The 17,710-nt window shown below is 44.5% G+C and overlaps 1 protein-coding gene across 1 annotated transcript; it reads right to left on the bottom strand.

The window, feature by feature from the left end:
* Window positions 1-3,251: 3,251 nt before the first annotated feature.
* LOC311367531 (uncharacterized protein) lies at window positions 3,252-17,170 on the bottom strand (the record flags this gene model as incomplete). The annotated part of the gene is made up of 3 exons (XM_084486362.1): window positions 3,252-4,911; window positions 4,943-5,621; window positions 17,120-17,170. The coding sequence occupies 3 exons, from the start codon at window positions 17,168-17,170 to the stop codon at window positions 4,295-4,297; spliced, it is 1,347 nt and encodes a 448-aa protein (XP_084342488.1). The 3' UTR covers window positions 3,252-4,294.
* Window positions 17,171-17,710: the final 540 nt, after the last annotated feature.

Consider the following 17,710-nt stretch of genomic DNA (forward strand, 5'->3'; position numbering starts at 1 on the left):
AATTAAAAAAGTGCGCTTGGGATGAGAGAGCCTAGCAACGCAGGGGGGAATTGTCAGTGATTAATCTGCTGATCTAGAATCCGGGGCTGAAACCCCCCCTGATTCTCAAACCCACGACCACTGGGATTCTTAACAGCGAGCAGCGCGCTCTGGGTCAGCCCGGTTGTTGATGTGATGGCGATGGTGCGGCTCGCCTGCTACTATCACATAACCATTTAGGCATTTAGTAGATAGAAGATCCATTGCGTGGGTGGAAGAGATCTCAGCGCAGATACGCGGCTCCGGCCCGATGATGAAATACACTATCCCTTTAGCGGGGGGGAGCCTGTGCTTGCTGCCTGCTGTGAGGAATGGAGTCTGACCTTTCCTGGCACACTCTGTCTCTCTGCAGGGACGGGAATCACGATGCAGGCCTAGTATTTTAGGATGACTGCCCTGAATATCATTAATTGGGACTATAGCTCCCTGCTGGAATCCAGCGGCAGGCGCAGCTAAGGGTCTCCCCATGGGTGCTTCCTCCCTCTGCAGTCCCACGCACGCGCTCATTTGACGTTAATTCAAATGACAGTTTGTCCTTGGCACGTCACCATGTGGGCACCCAGGAGTTATGTTCACAGTTTATGCTTTTTAATTGAGCTGCCATGTGCTTGAAAACGTGTGCCAGGGCCATTCACACAATAGCACACACACACACACACACACACACTTTTACACACACACACACACACACACACACACACACACACACACACACACACACACACACACACACACACACAAATTTATACACACACAGAGACACACACACACACACACAAACACGATTTGTGAAGGATTGCCTGAAAAAAAGCCAGCATCACGGTGTTTTGGAAGAAAGAGCCGTGTTTCGCCACAGTCGTTACGCTTCACTCGCAAGAAAGAAAGAGAGGAAGAAAGAAAAGGCAGACAGGAACCCAAAACAAGCAAACAAACAAGCAAAAATAAACGCCTCAACAGTCTCATATTGTACAGTGTCTGTTGTAACAGCGAGCAAGGTGATAGCAGTAGCTGGCTTTGAGCCACAGCGTGCAGTAACATGGCCATGGTCTCTGACAGAGAAGCACAAGGAGTTTGACAAGGTATGTCAGCACAGCATATGAATCTTTGAATGGGGGAGCACAGCTAAAGAGCAGAGGCAGAACGTGAAGACAGTTTGACACCATCCAGATAATGGAGCTGCCAGCGTATCCAGCCTAGAACATCTCACCTCCCGCCCCACACAACAACAGCACACACACACACACACACACACACACACACACACACACACACACACACACACACACACACACACACACACACACACACACACACACAGCAACTTGCGCTTGCACATGGTGTTGTGGATTTTGGTCCAGGAAAGGCCGCCGAGACAGGATCGCTTTTAACTCACTTTATTTGGTTAAGGTTTTTGGTCTATTGTCTATCGTCTATGAAACAAAAGGAGAGGGATCGTAAATAACACGCGCGGAGCGTCTCAGAGCTTAGCATGCAGGAAGATACGCCGCTGAGAGATTCTGGCTCTGCAAAGGCGGAGTCTGAGTTTATGTATCCCAGGTGTGTCCGTTGCTGCCCCTAGTGTAAATGTTTTGTAACTTTGTCAAATGTGTTCAGTGCTGCCCTCAGGCGATTAGGAGGGGAAATTACCTCTAAACTATGCTTGGTGCTACTAGATGGCTAAGTGAGAGTATTACAATAAAAATGAATCGCTAGGGAATATTACAATTAAAAAATGTCACAATTCCCTCCTTGGTCATCTCAGATGACCATTCTACAAACCACTAATATTACCAACAGCATATATAAAATTAAAATAAAAACAAGAGTAAAAAGCAAAAGAGAAAATATGTACATACCCATGGGTTGGTTACCATGGAACAATCATCAACATAATCAACACTACACAATACAATCAGTACGTCATATGGTCATAAAGGCATAATCATAAAGGCACATATGTATTCATCAATGGAAACTTTGTCAAAACACTTCTAGGCATAAAACAAAATTAAATTCACATACTTTCAACATTACAAAAGATTGAACAGCATAGGTAAATGGTTAAACCCTTTTTTTTTTTTAAATTCACTTGTTTGTCATAACACAGAATTTATACCCTTTCAGTATGCATTGAAAATTTACCGAATATAACAAAAACAAAACAAAACAAACAAAAAATTTTTTCAGTAAGTATTGAAAATCTACTGAACATAACAAAAAGTAACACAATTTTTTCAGCATGTATGGAAAATCTACTGAACATAACAAAAAGTAACACAATTTTTTCAGCATGTATGGAAAATCTACTGAACATAACAAAAAGTAACACAATTTTTTCAGCATGTATGAAAATCTACTGAACATAAAAAATAACACAATTTTTTCAGCATGTATGAAAATCTACTGAACATAAAGAGTAACACAATTTTTAATTTTCCTTCGAGTATGCATAGGTTTGAATGGCTCAGTGAGCTTTATGTATGTAGAGTTTTGGACATTTTACATTTAAATCTAAACAACATTTTGTAATAGTAAACATGACTCTCATGGGTTTGTTCAATGTTTCCTCATTCAAGTAAACCAGGTATATGGCTTCTCTTAGATACATGCACATAACTTCTGGGGACCGGGGACTATTCTATGTAATTTAATCTGATCACATCGGGCCCTTCGGGTTGCTGTTCACTCATTGTCTCCGGAGTAGGTTCGATTCCTACATAAGCCTGTAAGACATCTGGCAGTCTTGGAGTACTCACTGCTGTGGTGATCAACCGATTCAGTAGTCCTTGTATGCAAGGAATGCAACAACAACAAATAACAACTAACACGGTCATTGCTACTATTCCCATCATGAAGACTGAGTGAATTGGACCCATCCATTTACCAAGTATGTTCTCCATCCACCCGGTGATAGGGTTAGTGATGCCCGAGTTCTCCGCCCACTCTAATCTGAGGGCCTGTAGGCCTGCCAGCGTTCTGGACACTGACCCATCTGGAGCTGCGTTATTGGGGATATAAGTACAACATGCTGTTCCTATCATCTGGCACACCCCTCCTTGCTCAGCCGTCCACATGTCCAATGCTAACTGGTTTTGATAGGCCATACGAGAGGTAGCATCTAATTGTTCTGATATTCCCCTAATCACCTCGGTGGTATGGTTGACAAACCGCTGTTGGTTATAATATATATAGTTTATCTAATCAACATTTTTATTAATGGTGGCCCACCAAACAAAAACAGATTCAAATCCTGCTATTACTTGATTGCGAGCTTTATGTTCGTCGGGGACGCCTCGGGGCACACCTATGGAGTCTATGTAAATATTTTATCAAAACTTCCTGGGACCGGTTTCAGTGTTCGTTTCTGGCGAATAAAATTTGGGAAGTCTCTATTCTTCCATATTTTGAGATTCATAACATCTTCGCTATCTGGTAAAATATAGATAGGCATTACAAGTTGAATTACAGCGCATGTTCCAGAGAAATTTATGGGGAGAACCCTCTGATGATTTGTCCTCCGCAGAACCACCATATGTCACTATGAGCATGAGTCATATTAGATAACAGATCTATCACTCTAGTGGTGTTACATACTTCAGGAGGAAGGGACCCCACTTTCTTACCTATGCCATTACTTTGGATGCAATGGTAGCCAGGAGTAAGATTAACTTCGAAGCTGGGGGGTATAGCCCTAATTAGGGTCTCAGGATACATAATATCTAATAAGCCTTTTACATTAGTCATACACCCAGTGATGTGGCCGTCTACAAATAGTTCTAGTAAACATGCAAACCCTTCTTTTGAGTTAAACAGGGTAATCCTAGCGGGAGCTGTGGTTAGAGTGGGTCGTCCTTCAGCGCAGATCATACAGTCGGTCTTTCCCTGAGCTTGTGCCGTGTAATTCAACCATTTTAACCGTATATTTACATTATGTCCCCCTGTTTCTACTTCCCATTTATCTGCTTGCACAGGGATAGTATCCCTCCTTGTACCCAGGATGTGTGAACTATGACGTCTGCTTTCATACCTTGAAGGCACTGGGGCCGCGGTAGTATATTGTAGGCTCAGTTGATATACACAGATATTTCTCAGCCTTGTAGAATGAGTCTTCACTTTGTCTGCAGTCCTTTAAATGGCAAATCAAGTTAAAATATTGTTGTTATTCCGTAACAAGTATGCCAACGTGGTTACTTCCGTTATTGTTGCATCTTTGTGCATTGGGGTCCGGACGGATCCCATGCATCTGGAGGTGGTATCAGTCATCGTCTTTTGTGTGTGTGACAATGACTGTGTGAGGCTGGTGACTGTGTGAGAGGGAGCCTGTATGTGAGAGAGAGAGACTGTGTGAGGCTGGTGACTGTGTGTGAGACTGTGTGTGTGAGAGAGGGAGCCTGTGTGTGTGAGAGAGAGAGACTGTGTGTGAGTCTGGTGTGTGTGTGAGAGAGAGAGACTGTGTGTGAGTCTGGTGTGTGTGTGTGTGAGAGAGAGAGACTGTGTGTGAGTCTGGTGACTGAGAGAGAGAGAGAGAGACTGTGTGTGAGTTTGGTGACAGAGAGAGAGAGAGAGACTGTGTGTGTCTGGTGACTGTGTGTGAGGGGGGAGGGAGAGAGAGAGACTGTGTGTGAGTCTGGTGACTGTGTGTGAGGGGAGAGAGAGAGAGAGAGAGAGAGAGACTGTGTGTGAGTCTGGTGACTGTGTGTGAGGGGGGAGGGAGAGAGAGAGACTGTGTGTGAGTCTGGTGACAGAGAGAGAGGGAGTGTGTGAGTCTGGTGACTGTGAGAGAGAGGGAGTGTGTGAGTCTGGTGACTGTGAGAGAGAGGGAGTGTGTGAGTCTGGTGACTGTGTGTGAGGGGGGAGGGAGAGAGAGAGACTGTGTGTGAGTCTGGTGACAGAGAGAGAGGGAGTGTGTGAGTCTGGTGACTGTGTGTGAGGGGGGAGGGAGAGAGAGAGGCTGTGTGTGAGTCTGGTGACTGAGAGAGAGAGGCTGTGTGTGAGTCTGGTGACTGTGAGAGAGAGGGAGTGTGTGAGTCTGGTGACTGTGAGAGAGAGGGAGTGTGTGAGTCTGGTGACTGTGAGAGAGAGAGAGTGTGTGAGTCTGGTGACTGAGAGAGAGAGAGTGTGTGAGTCTGGTGACTGTGAGAGAGAGAGAGTGTGTGAGTCTGGTGACTGTGAGAGAGAGAGAGTGTGTGAGTCTGGTGACTGTGAGAGAGAGAGAGTGTGTGAGCCTGGTGACTGTGAGAGAGAGGGAGTGTGTGAGCCTGGTGACTGTGAGAGAGAGGGAGTGTGTGAGTCTGGTGACTGTGAGAGAGAGGGAGTGTGTGAGTCTGGTGACTGTGAGAGAGAGAGAGTGTGTGAGTCTGGTGACTGAGAGAGAGAGAGTGTGTGAGTCTGGTGACTGTGAGAGAGAGAGAGTGTGTGAGTCTGGTGACTGTGAGAGAGAGAGAGAGAGAGAGAGAGAGAGAGAGAGAGAGAGAGAGAGAGAGAGAGAGAGAGAGAGAGAGAGCTTGTGCATTGGGCGGAGGTGGTATCAGCCATCGTCTGTGTGTGGCGCCCGTGCCTCTATGCCTCTTGGGGTCGTTCTTCTACACCTCTGCGTCTAACCTTCCAGAAGGGAAGGCTCCACGGTTACAGTGTCAACCCCTCAGCAAACAGGCGGAACGGGTCGCCACGGCTGATTCTCTTCCGTTGTATTCTCCGGGTCTATCGGGTCCATGTGGTGCTTCCTTCCACCTGGATGGCTGTTGGCGTTGCTCTGATGACTTTGTATGGTCTTTCTCTCCTGGGTTTGTTCTTGAAAACCCTTAGGTAGATCTGGTCACCCGGCTCCACTCCCCTTGGTGGGTTCTCGTCTGGCTTTGAGGTTCTGCTTTTCTCTTGTTGGAATACAAACTCATGTACAGCAGTTAGTCGTCAAACATATTGTTCTTAATTCTATATAATTGCTTTAACGGAAGTCCCTTATGGGATCCTTGAAATGAAGTTGAAGGCATGGATCAACCAGTAAATATTTCATGCAAGGTTAGATGAGTCATTCTGTTAGCTTGCATGTGAGAACTCATTAGTGTTAGTGGTATTGTTCTACACAATTCAATTGAGTCAAAAGTTTGATTAGTCTCACTACTTCCCTCCTTGCTCATGGTTAACTCCAAGTTAACTCCATGAGCATTAAATGATAATTGAAATTGAGAACATAGCATGTAGGATCACTTCCTAACAGATAGCAGTTACTCGACCATGATTCTAGATTTTAATTGACAAGTAATTCTACTTGTACAGTTTTAGATTTACTTTTTATTATATGTATTTCAGTCTCATAATTGTCATACCCATTTTTATTCAATTATCCTTTCCAGTGTGACTTTTCCTATTACCCTTTTTTTTTTTTTTTTTTTTTATGTGATATCAATGATATTTGTGATATGTTGAACTGTGCATTAACTCCGCCGTCCCCGAGTCCTTTTGGGGCGGGTCCTTCTGCTCAGATTGGTGAGAGAGGATTTTCCCTGAACTCTAAGAGTCCCCAGCGCTGGTTGACCCCTGGACTTCTGTGGACGAGCGGTGTGTGTGCTATGGACAACTTTATATGCTAATTGTTCACGTTATGGAGTCTAGATAATAACCCCTAAATTCTGCGATTACCATGGGACGTATTGATCATGGTGTCCCTTTACTAGAAAAGAGTTTACACCTGAAACACCATTTGGTGCTTTTCTCACCTTCTGTGATCTTCTAAAGTTTTTCTCCTCTGATTTACTACCTCTGGGTTGGGCCCTTTGTTTCTCTGCGTGTCTCTTTTTTCTGACTAAACATTTTTGGCCGCACCTGGGGTCATAAATCGATAACCCCCAGAAGTACCCTTGTCCCACTTCTTAGTGGGAGACAAAATCTTAAAAACAATCTTAAAAATCTTAAAAACAACAATCTTAAAAACAAAAACACATGGACAATCGTACACCACAAAAAATAATGTTCATCATAACTAAACACATATTTACAAGTTCGAACCATATAAGTCGAACTGACCGATTTCAGGTTTTCAACACATGGACAATCGTACACCACAAAAAATAATATTCATCATAACTAAACACATATTTACAAGTTCGAACCATATAAGTCGAACTGACCGATTTCAGGTTTTCAATAATCTTTTCTGGTTATTCCAGATTCCTACACGTCTAAATTCAACACCGTCATGGCGGATTTTAACCCTCTTAGGGGAACCACTTGCCGAATAGGAAAAAAAGAGAGGGGACTCAAATTTCCCACAAAAAATAGAAACAGTTGCAAACTAATATGTACATTACAAAAAATAACACAATCCAAAAATAAACACCAATGGGTTAGTAGCTGATTTTGAAAATGTTTACTCTGACGATAATCAGTAGATAATATTTAACGGTGTCTCTGTCTCTTCCTATCTCTTAGAAGAGACAGGGACATGGGTAAAAATGCTGGTTTAATAACTAAGTATCACTGTTAGTGTGCATGATGGATCTTAGGTGTACAGAGCAAATATTTACACAGACAATCAGGGAGAACGAAAAGTGTTCCTCTGGGCAGTAGGGTGGGCGATTATTAGCATGGACGTTTATTAGGTGCCAAGCACAAAGTGCGAGGAACCTATTGTAATTGTTAGTTTTATTATTATTATTCCGCCCCGTTTGCATTACACAGTCTAAACCGCTCGCACGCTTTTTATGAAATTTACTAGACCTGTAGAGGTTGACCCAAGATTAACAGAGAGCAAATATTACACTGATTGGCCCAAAGGTGGCGTTATACTAACTGCCCAAAAATGCAAACTTTGCACAAGCATATTTCGTAGCTGGTTTGACCTATACTCATGAAACTTTGTTCACACGTGCATATCCTCAGGCTGGACAAATATGCCTCAAGAACTTATGACTTGCGGTTCCTAGATTTGCCGCATGAGTCTGTACAATAAAGTTTAAAGCACCCATGAGCCATTGACTTCTAAAAGAGGCGTGGTTTAAAACAAAAAAATAGTTAAATGCTCTTATCAACATCAAGTTGGACTCCTATGATCTTGACTCCAATGCAAAAGTCAAATTCTGAACAAGATAAAGTCAACATATTTACAAATACGGCGTGGCATCGAAATGGGTGTGGCCTGTCACAAAAAACACCACAGCTCATAGACACAATGTTTGCTTTGAGCGGGACCAACTTCGTGGCTGTTGGGCCCAAAGTTCCAGCTAAGTGAAATGAAAGTGATTGGCCAAACAACATGGCTGCTAGAGGCTCAAAATCCTCAAAAATTGTCAAAATTTAACGTCAAAAGTCAGGGTTAACTTAACCCAATCACCATCAAACCTGGGATAGTCAAAGGTACATGGGTCAAGATGAAACTGTCCAAATTGTGTCTAAATCAGTCTAAAGTTGGCGCTATTGCAACAGTCCAAAAATGCAAAAAATGGTTTGATCGTTTATTTGTCGGCTCAGGTTTGGCACTGTAAAATGCTGTTTGCAGCTTTATTTCACCTTATTGTTTGCCCATGAAAAAAAATTACAATATTAAGATTTGCATTATTAAGATTTGCATCTTCAATAGTAGACGAATATTTTGCTTTGACCGTTATTCATAATCACAATTAATGCTCTATCATTCTATTCAATTGTCTCTTTTTTAACCCAACTATCTAAATCGGATGACCTGATCTTTATTTATGCTACATATTGTTTGTATTTAATATTGTCTATCCTTTGTCACACTTCTACCTCCTGCATACCACATCAAACGTGCATATGACTTATTCTAATAAAGTAAAACCTGGTTTCATCTTTACGTTCTTATAGTTACATGAGTATCAAACCTGTTCATTATTATTTCCAAAACAGTTTCCTAGTTATTCAAGTCCCTTATCTATCTATACCATTACAAAAATATTATTATTATATTTATCTAGTTTTCCGTTGGTCAACATCTAATCGATACAATATTCTCAACCTCTAGTCGGTTTGTCTGTTTGTCTATCTGTGAACAAACATCACACTGATCACATCATCTTACTGAACAACCCCCGAGCAATCCTCTCAGGCCCTCTGGGTTCCAGCCAACTTCTTATCACAACTTTAATAACATAGATCATTTAAAAAATGTCCAGTTCAAAAACAAATACATCGAACATTAATAAATCCACCATAACTCAATTCTACGGCTTCCACATATAATGAAGGTATCTTTGACAGTAGGGATCCAGTTTCATACAGTTTCATCCTCCATAAATTTCTTCATGGTTCAATAATAACGGAGGTCTCCACTACATGTGGATAAATGCAAGTAGACCTATTCTGTCGTATGTACATAATGGGGTAAATCCACAAAAAACACAAATCAATCAATCCATCGTAAATCAATTCTACGGCTTCACATATAACGAAGGTCTCCAATGCATGAGTACCTCTTACATCCTATGTACATAATGTGGTAAAAAGAAATATAATTAAAACTGCGCGCAGTGATGAACGGGACCTCGCGCCGGCTTGCGGCCGCGTCATGTGCCGTCGTAACATGTGCGCTGACCAATGTAGAAGCAGATCCGACACAAGATGTCGGAGCACTGTGCAGCTGTGTATTGTGTGGATGCAGTGTGTGGCAGTGGCGTCACTAGGCTGTTTTCTAAAACAAAAACAAATCAACTTTCCGACGGTCCTTGAACGCCCCCCGTTCACCGCACGACAACAAGCAACACGTGAGTCAGTACACTTCAGCAGTCGGACTCAGTGTGACAACCAGACTTACGGCTTCACATATAACGAAGGTCTCCAATGCATGAATACCTCTTACATCCTATGTACATAATGTGGTAAAAAGAAATATAATTATTTAGTAGTAAAAACACACTGAGTGTGTGTGACAGTTTGTGTGGGTGTGTGTGTGAGACAGAGTGTTTCTGTTAGTGTGTTTAAGCCTGTACGTATATGTGTGAGATAGTCTGTGTGTGTGAGAGATAGTATGTGATACAGTTACTGAGAGGGTGAGGGTGTTGGGGGAGGGATAGAGAGAGAGGGGGGGGGGGAGAAGAGAGAGAGAGAGAGAGAGAGAGAGAGAGAGAGAGAGAGAGAGAGAGAGAGAGAGAGAGAGAGAGAGAGAGAGAGAGAGAGAAGGGGGGGGGGAGAGGGAGAGAGAGAGAGAGAGAGTTGGGGGGATAGGTAGATGGTTCCCCGAGTTGGCCTTCTTGTGACACCCTGGTCATGCAGCCCTTTCAGCCCGGTAAGACATCCAGCCAGCTGAAGGCCCAGCCAACGGTTCTCAAGCAAGAACACAATAATGAAGGGAACATTCACTGATTGAGCCATGCGCATTTGCCATGCTCAGAATGCGACAGACAGACAGACAGACAGACAGACAGACAGACAGACAGACAGACAGACAGACAGACAGACAGACAGACAGACAGACAGACAGACAGACAGACAGAAGGGGGGGGAGAGAGAGGGAGAGAGAGAGGGGGGGGAGAGAGGGAGAGAGAGAGGGGGGGAGAGAGGGAGAGAGAGAGAGGGGGGGGGAGAGAGGGGGGGAGAGAGAGGGAGAGAGAGGGGGGGGGAGAGAGGGAGAGAGAGAGAGGGGGGGGGAGAGGGAGAGAGAGAGAGGGGGGGGGAGAGAGGGAGAGAGAGAGAGGGAGAGAGGGGGGGGGGGGAGAGGGAGAGAGAGAGAGAGAGAGTTGGGGGATAGGTAGATGGTTCCCCGAGTTGGCCTTCTTGTGACACCCTGGTCATGCAGCCCTTTCAGCCCGGTAAGACATCCAGCCAGCTGAAGGCCCAGCCAACGGTTCTCAAGCAAGAACACAATAATGAAGGGAGCATTCACTGATTGAGCCATGCGCATTTGCCATGCTCAGAATGCGAGAGACAGACAGACAGACAGACAGACAGACAGACAGACAGACAGACAGAGGGGGGAGAGAGGGAGAGAAGGGGGGGGGAGAGAGAGGGAGAGAGAGAGGGGGGGGAGAGGGGGAGAGAGAGAGAGGGGGGGGGGAGAGAGGGAGAGAGAGAGAGGGAGAGAGAGGGGGGGGGAGAGAGGGAGAGAGAGAGAGAGTTGGGGGGATAGGTAGATGGTTCCCCGAGTTGGCCTGAAGCTCTATCAGCCCGATAACACATCCAGCCAGCTGAAGGCCCAGTCAACGGTTCTCAAGCAAGAACACAATAATGAAGGGAACATTCATTGATTGAGCCATGAGCATTTGCCATGCTCAAAATGCGAGAGACAGAGCGGGACAGACAGACAGACGGGGAGAGAGGGAGAGAAGGGGGGGGAGAGAGAGGGAGAGAGAGGGAGAGAAGGGGAGAGAGGGGAGAGAGAGGGGGGGGGAGAGAGGGAGAGAGAGAGGGAGAGAGAGAGAGGGAGAGAGAGGGGGGGAGAGAGGGAGAGAAGGGGGGGGGAGAGAGGGAGAGAAGGGGGGGGAGAGAGGGAGAGAGGGGGGAGAGAGAGGGAGAGAAGGGGGGGGGGCGGGTGTTCTCTTTGTTAACCAAATGGTGATCTCCTTTGAAGCTTGTCTAGGTGTGATAGGCATCTTTAGGACAATGTCTCTCATCCCCCAATGCTTAAACAAGGCTTTCACCATGTGGTCGACCATAATCGCCATTAAAAAAATGCGTTAACATGGCCACCGACACGACGAGAACTGTATTCCATACAGATTGTCTTTGTTTCATGGGACCTAGAGACACCACCACGTGTGGACTCCCATTCTAGTCTTCTGGGCCTAATAACACCACGTTATTGCCGACTCGACAATGCTCTGAACACTCTTTCCAGCTTCGGGGTCTCAACGAACTGTTCAATACAACTTGGATAACAATTTAGCTCATCAGTAGGCTACTGCGTCCCGGTCAAAACGCGGACACGTCGAAAACTTAACAAATCCTTTATACAGATCACCTCTAAAACCCCGTCGGGTATCACATTTAGACAAACATATATACAATTCTGGCCCTTTGTTTCCTCGGTTTAGTCTTATAATGGCGACTAAATCATTGTTTATAATTAATTCCCAATCGGAGTTATCAGCGATCGTTCATCTTTACTTCGGCTTAATTGTAATGACTATGGACCGGAATAACGGAGCTTTCACGAAAACGAATACTGATTACCTCTGCCACCTAAAGTTCCTATAACTAATCTATGCAGAATTAGTCTTTGCGACAATAGGTTCTGCTTACCTTATTTTATTGGGCCCGTGGCAGGGAAGATCAGATCCTCGTGTTCGATCGGCTCGGTCAGCCCAGGTCCGCCTTTCCTTGGATAAATCACGTCAGGGTCACCAAATTGTTGTGGATTTTGGTCCAGGAAAGGCCGCCGAGACAGGATCGCTTTTAACTCACTTTATTTGGTTAAGGTTTTTGGTCTATTGTCTATCGTCTATGAAACAAAAGGAGAGGGATCGTAAATAACACGCGCGGAGCGTCTCAGAGCTTAGCATGCAGGAAGATACGCCGCTGAGAGATTCTGGCTCTGCAAAGGCGGAGTCTGAGTTTATGTATCCCAGGTGTGTCCGTTGCTGCCCCTAGTGTAAATGTTTTGTAACTTTGTCAAATGTGTTCAGTGCTGCCCTCAGGCGATTAGGAGGGGAAATTACCTCTAAACTATGCTTGGTGCTACTAGATGGCTAAGTGAGAGTATTACAATAAAAATGAATCGCTAGGGAATATTACAATTAAAAAATGTCACAATGGTCACACACACACACACAGGCATGGACGCACACACGCACACACAGAAAAATGTCCAAACACGTTTTCATCTATTTGCCCTAGAAGCCGGCGGTATTGGTGTAATAAGCGTGGTTAAGTGAGGAACCGGAGGGGTTGGGGCGGAATGCGCTGTTTGAGGCACAGTGCACAGAGTAATAATGTTACTATTAGTCATTTAGGAGATGCTTTTATCGGGAATTGAACACAGGGGACCTGGCGTCTTGGGGTTTGCTCACAGCTTTTTCTGCTTTGGATTTAATTGTGAAAATAGATTAGTATATTATATAATATATAGTATTTTAGTCAAATCCTGTAGAGCAGTCTGGTCCGTTTCGGAAAAACAAAAGGTGACTTTAATTAGGTCACAGGTGGTTTCTATCACTTGTTAAGGCTGGCCTAACGAGCTGCCCATGTGAGCCATGCAGTGTCGGAGTACAGCATGACAACACCAACTATCTCTACACCAGCCATACAGGGACAACCTTTACATAAATTACATATTTGAAGGGGTTACAATATCTCAACTACGCACCTTGACTCTTCTCCGGACTATCGCTGTTCATCATTCACACCTAATAAAAAGCCGAAGATGCACTGTTGAAACACACACACACACATACATATATATATATATATATATATATATATATAGAAAACATGAATCATTGGTTCTTTGGTGCTGTGCTACTAGCTGTTTACAAGGTCTATAAAGTTTTAGTGCCAATACATTCAGTGAGTTGGCCGTTCCCTGCAGGGGTACACCTCCAGCGCACGTTCATATCAACACACAACTCATTTTTACTTTGGAAATGGTCAAAGGGTCAGGAAACGGAGGAAACTAACTTGCCCGGGCAATGGATTGTTGGTATCTTACATTTTTATTCTCCTAGCAGTCGAGGAATTCTGAAAAAAAAGTAAAGGCATAAAAATAGAATTCACTTTTGAAGTAAGCATTTTCTTAGGTAAACGGGTATGTATATTGAACCAAATAAGCCAGTACAAGTAAAAATACTGGTTGATTTAGGGAAGTTGTACACATGGGATAACTGCAACAATCGCTTCTTCATTGACTGTTCAGGTTGATCTAAACAGGCATGCCAGCTTAGTTCGGATTCATTCCATTGCTCTTTAGCAGATGCTTGTATCCAAAGCAAATGGATCTTGTATACATTCAACTGAGTCGCAGGTAAGGTGTTGGGGCATGTTACACCATCATGTGTCAACCCAGGGATGGATGTTACATCACTGATCACATGTTTGCTACGGAAGAAAGCAACCGCTTAAACAACCGCTGAACCTCCTGTCGTTTCTGTCTCCAACTCTTTCCAGCCTCATAAGTTCTAGACTCCCCCTCTCTCTCTCACTCTCACACACTCTCACGTGTCCTCACTCTTTCTCTCTCACTCTCACACACTCTCACCCACTCTCTCACGTGTCCTTGATCTCTCTCTCTCTCTCTCTCTCTCTCTCTCTCTCGTCAGCATGGTGTTTAGCAGTGCAGAACAAAGGAACCAGAAAACCAACCAACCCATCATTACCACTTCAGGGGCGTGCGAGCATGAATTCCCCCCCAAGGATGCCTGGGAACACAGACCTAAATACAAAAATACCAGCCGAGAAATAAAATGAGCACAGCACATGAAAACACTCTTGCAAGAGGAAGAGGTGCTGCATGTGAGAAGGACCCTGTGTGTGACTGTGTGTACAGACAGAGAGGGAGAGAGAGAGAGAGACTGTGTGTGTGTGTGTGTGTGTGTGTATGTGACTGCTCCACTATCACAATTAGGATCACAAATAAGTCCATTACCATGGGGAATTCGCATGCTCAAAATCAAAAGTTCTGCGACGCCTTTTCCATTTATAGACTTCAGTGGTACTTTCTTGATCTGATTTGTTTCTATGTATTTATTTTACTTAGGGCACTTTCTTGCACTGCCATTTCGCTCTGCCGCGGTTGCACTGGAGAAGAAGGCAACGGTTCACACCTGCTTTAATCACACCGCTGTGACCCCGACACACACTAAGATGCATGTATACCTTAGTCGAGCTAAAATCGAATTGTCGAATTAAGACCCCCTAGATAATTCGATTCATAGTCGAGTTAAGCGTGCATGTACGGAATGGAATTGGATTATGCGTTGAATTGCGTTCTGCGCATGCTCGAGATCTTTTCCCGGGGCCGTGAGCCGGAAGTAGAAGGAGACGATGGTCGTTTTGTTGTCGCCGTCGGAAAACGAGAAACAGCGATTTATTTAAAAAGGTGGTGCAGAAGATGGAGGAAGCCGGTGAATGTACCGGCCGCGGGAGCGTGCATGGCATGCATTCATTAAAGGTGGAAGCACACAGACACTACACTTCGATTTCACCCAAGGCTGAATTAAAAGTACATGTTTTTATAAATCTGGGTCATCAACAAGGTTGTAAAGTAGTAACTTCGGGCACATCTGTCAAAATAAATGTTTTTTTCTCCTGACGTGTTTACGATCTTTATTCATTCCTTGCGTCGCGGCGGGGAATGCCGTATACGGACGGGCAGCAGAGGGGCTGCTCCGGCGGGAGAAAGATGTTTTCAGTAGACAGCTGTCAACTCACTTCGGGTCGGCGATTTATTTAAAAAGCTGGCGCAGAATATGGAGGAAGCCGGTGTTGTGCCAATGCAGTTAACCTCTATAAGGAGTGTATCATCATCAACATGCATTCAGTACACACTATGCTTCGATTTCACCCAAGGCTGGTGAAAGTACATGTTTTTCTAAATGTTGCTCATCAACGAGGTTGTAAAGTAGTAACTATGATCTTTATTCATTCATTGCGCCGCGGCCGAACTGACAGGGGTATTCTCTGATATTATGAATCTTACAGACTGCGTCGGGTTCTCTGACTCTCTGGTACTTCCACCACAAGTAAAGACTCCTAGTGCGGGTTATTACGCCCATGGTGAGAAGGAATTAGGGGAAAGGAACTTTGGCTTTGACTCTCTGAAGTCCAGATTGAAACATGACATGAAGGAGAAAGCGATGTTTTCAGTAGACAGCTTTCAGTTCACTTCGGGTCCATATCATTTCTCAGACGCTCCATTGTTCCGACCTCGTATGCGGACTCCTCTGCCGGCAGAGCCAGCTCCTCCGGCTGGAGTCGGCATATAACCGAGAGGTCGGAACAATGGAGCGTCGGAGAAATGATATGGACCTGAAATGAACTGACAGCTGTCTACTGAAAACTACTGAAAATCTTTCTTGAATGCAGAGTTTGTTGTTGCTGGTGATGTAAAGAGGTCAACCGGTGGCTCTATTACCACTAGTTGAAATGAGTACAGCGCCACCTATTGTACCGAGGAATGACATGCTTCAGCCAATGAACCGATTTACTCACCACCATGTATAACCGGACAATTGCAGTTGTCCAATTGCGGAGCATAGTCGAACTATGGCTTTAATCTGATTAAGCTGTGCATGTAAACGTATGTTCTGTATGTTCTCATTAGGATACATGTTGGCATTGGCTAAATGTCCAAACTATCGTCTAAGCTAGCTACAAATTGCATAACATTTCATTGATTTTCTGGATTTCCCCCCCTCCCCCAAAAAAGGATTTAAAGCGATTTGTACATATGTCTATAACCAAGTGATTGAATATAGTTAGTTTAAAATGTTAAGTTCTATCCAGTGTTTGATAATTATACAGACCCAATTTTTTTCATTTCAAGGCATTTCAAAAGCTATGTTTGCGACATCAGAGGTGGAAGGGTCCAACCTAATGTGTGATGGGCTGTACTTACCAGTTGGTACAGTCCGCAAGGGAGGTGACTGAGGAGTGTTACATCCTGGTGGATTGTACCTGTTGGTACAGTCCGTGAGGGAGGTAACTGAGGAATATTAGTGTCGCTTGTAGGTTATATTAACCTAAATCATTGTTTTAAAGGTGACATATTACACCACCAGGTGTGAGTGTGATTAGCCATTACAAATCTGCCTCTTCTAACATTACAAGTGGGCGTGTCCACCTAGATGTGTGCTGGACTGTTGCAAACATTGCTCATCTATCCGTCATACATCTAGATGGACACGCCCACTTGTGATGTCAGAAGAGGCAGATTTTCAAAAGGGCTTGTAACGGCTAATCACACTCACACCTGGTGGTATAATAATGTCACCGTTAACCTATATCAAAGATTGTATTTGCGGCTATATATTTAGCCATCTCATAAGGGGGCGTCGGGTCACTACAGCGATACAGAGATGAGGTCAAGACAGGGAGCCGGCGGAAGGGGAAGAATGTTTAAGAGCTGCGCTCCGGATGGAAGTGACACCGGGAGGATGACGTCAGTGTAGGTGGAGGAGGGGGGGAACCCACATCCGACCTGAAATGCCCTCAGAGTCTGCTGTTGGTGGTGTTTGCCCCCCGCGGCCATAGTTGCTTCATCATCGTGGCATCACGACGAGGCAGGGGTGAGCGAGAGGAAACACACTCAGAGGAGGAGGAACTCATCCAAAGGATGGATGGTCCGGACGGATGGGAGTCTGTACCGCGTCAAGCGAGGAAACAGATCACCTTGTGGCTTTTGGCTCTGCAATGTCCGTGTGGGCTTTATGAGAGAATATAACCTGAATACACGGCAGAGGAATCAGCCAAGTCAAGTTAGAGATATGTAATGAAACTGATTAATGTTTAAAGATTCCCTTCAATAGAATAGTCTCCACCCCTGTCCCTTCAAATGAAGCCTTGTTCCTTCTCTCCCACTGCTAATACCGACCGCGTCATTAGGCCTGGTCATCCGAGGATACAGCCCTGAATGTTTAATGAATAGCCCTGGGTCTCTTTTATTTATTCTTTAACAGAAAATAAGAATAATATATAAAATATCCCCGGACATAGTCATCTGTCATTCCGATCAAGCGTTAATTGGGACTTGGGAATAATGTGTTGTTAATCAAAAACGTTGGACGGTTTT

The sequence above is a fragment of the Micromesistius poutassou genome (assembly GCF_964030765.1).
Source record: "Micromesistius poutassou genome assembly, chromosome: 22".
Classification (NCBI taxonomy): Eukaryota; Metazoa; Chordata; class Actinopteri; order Gadiformes; family Gadidae; genus Micromesistius; species Micromesistius poutassou.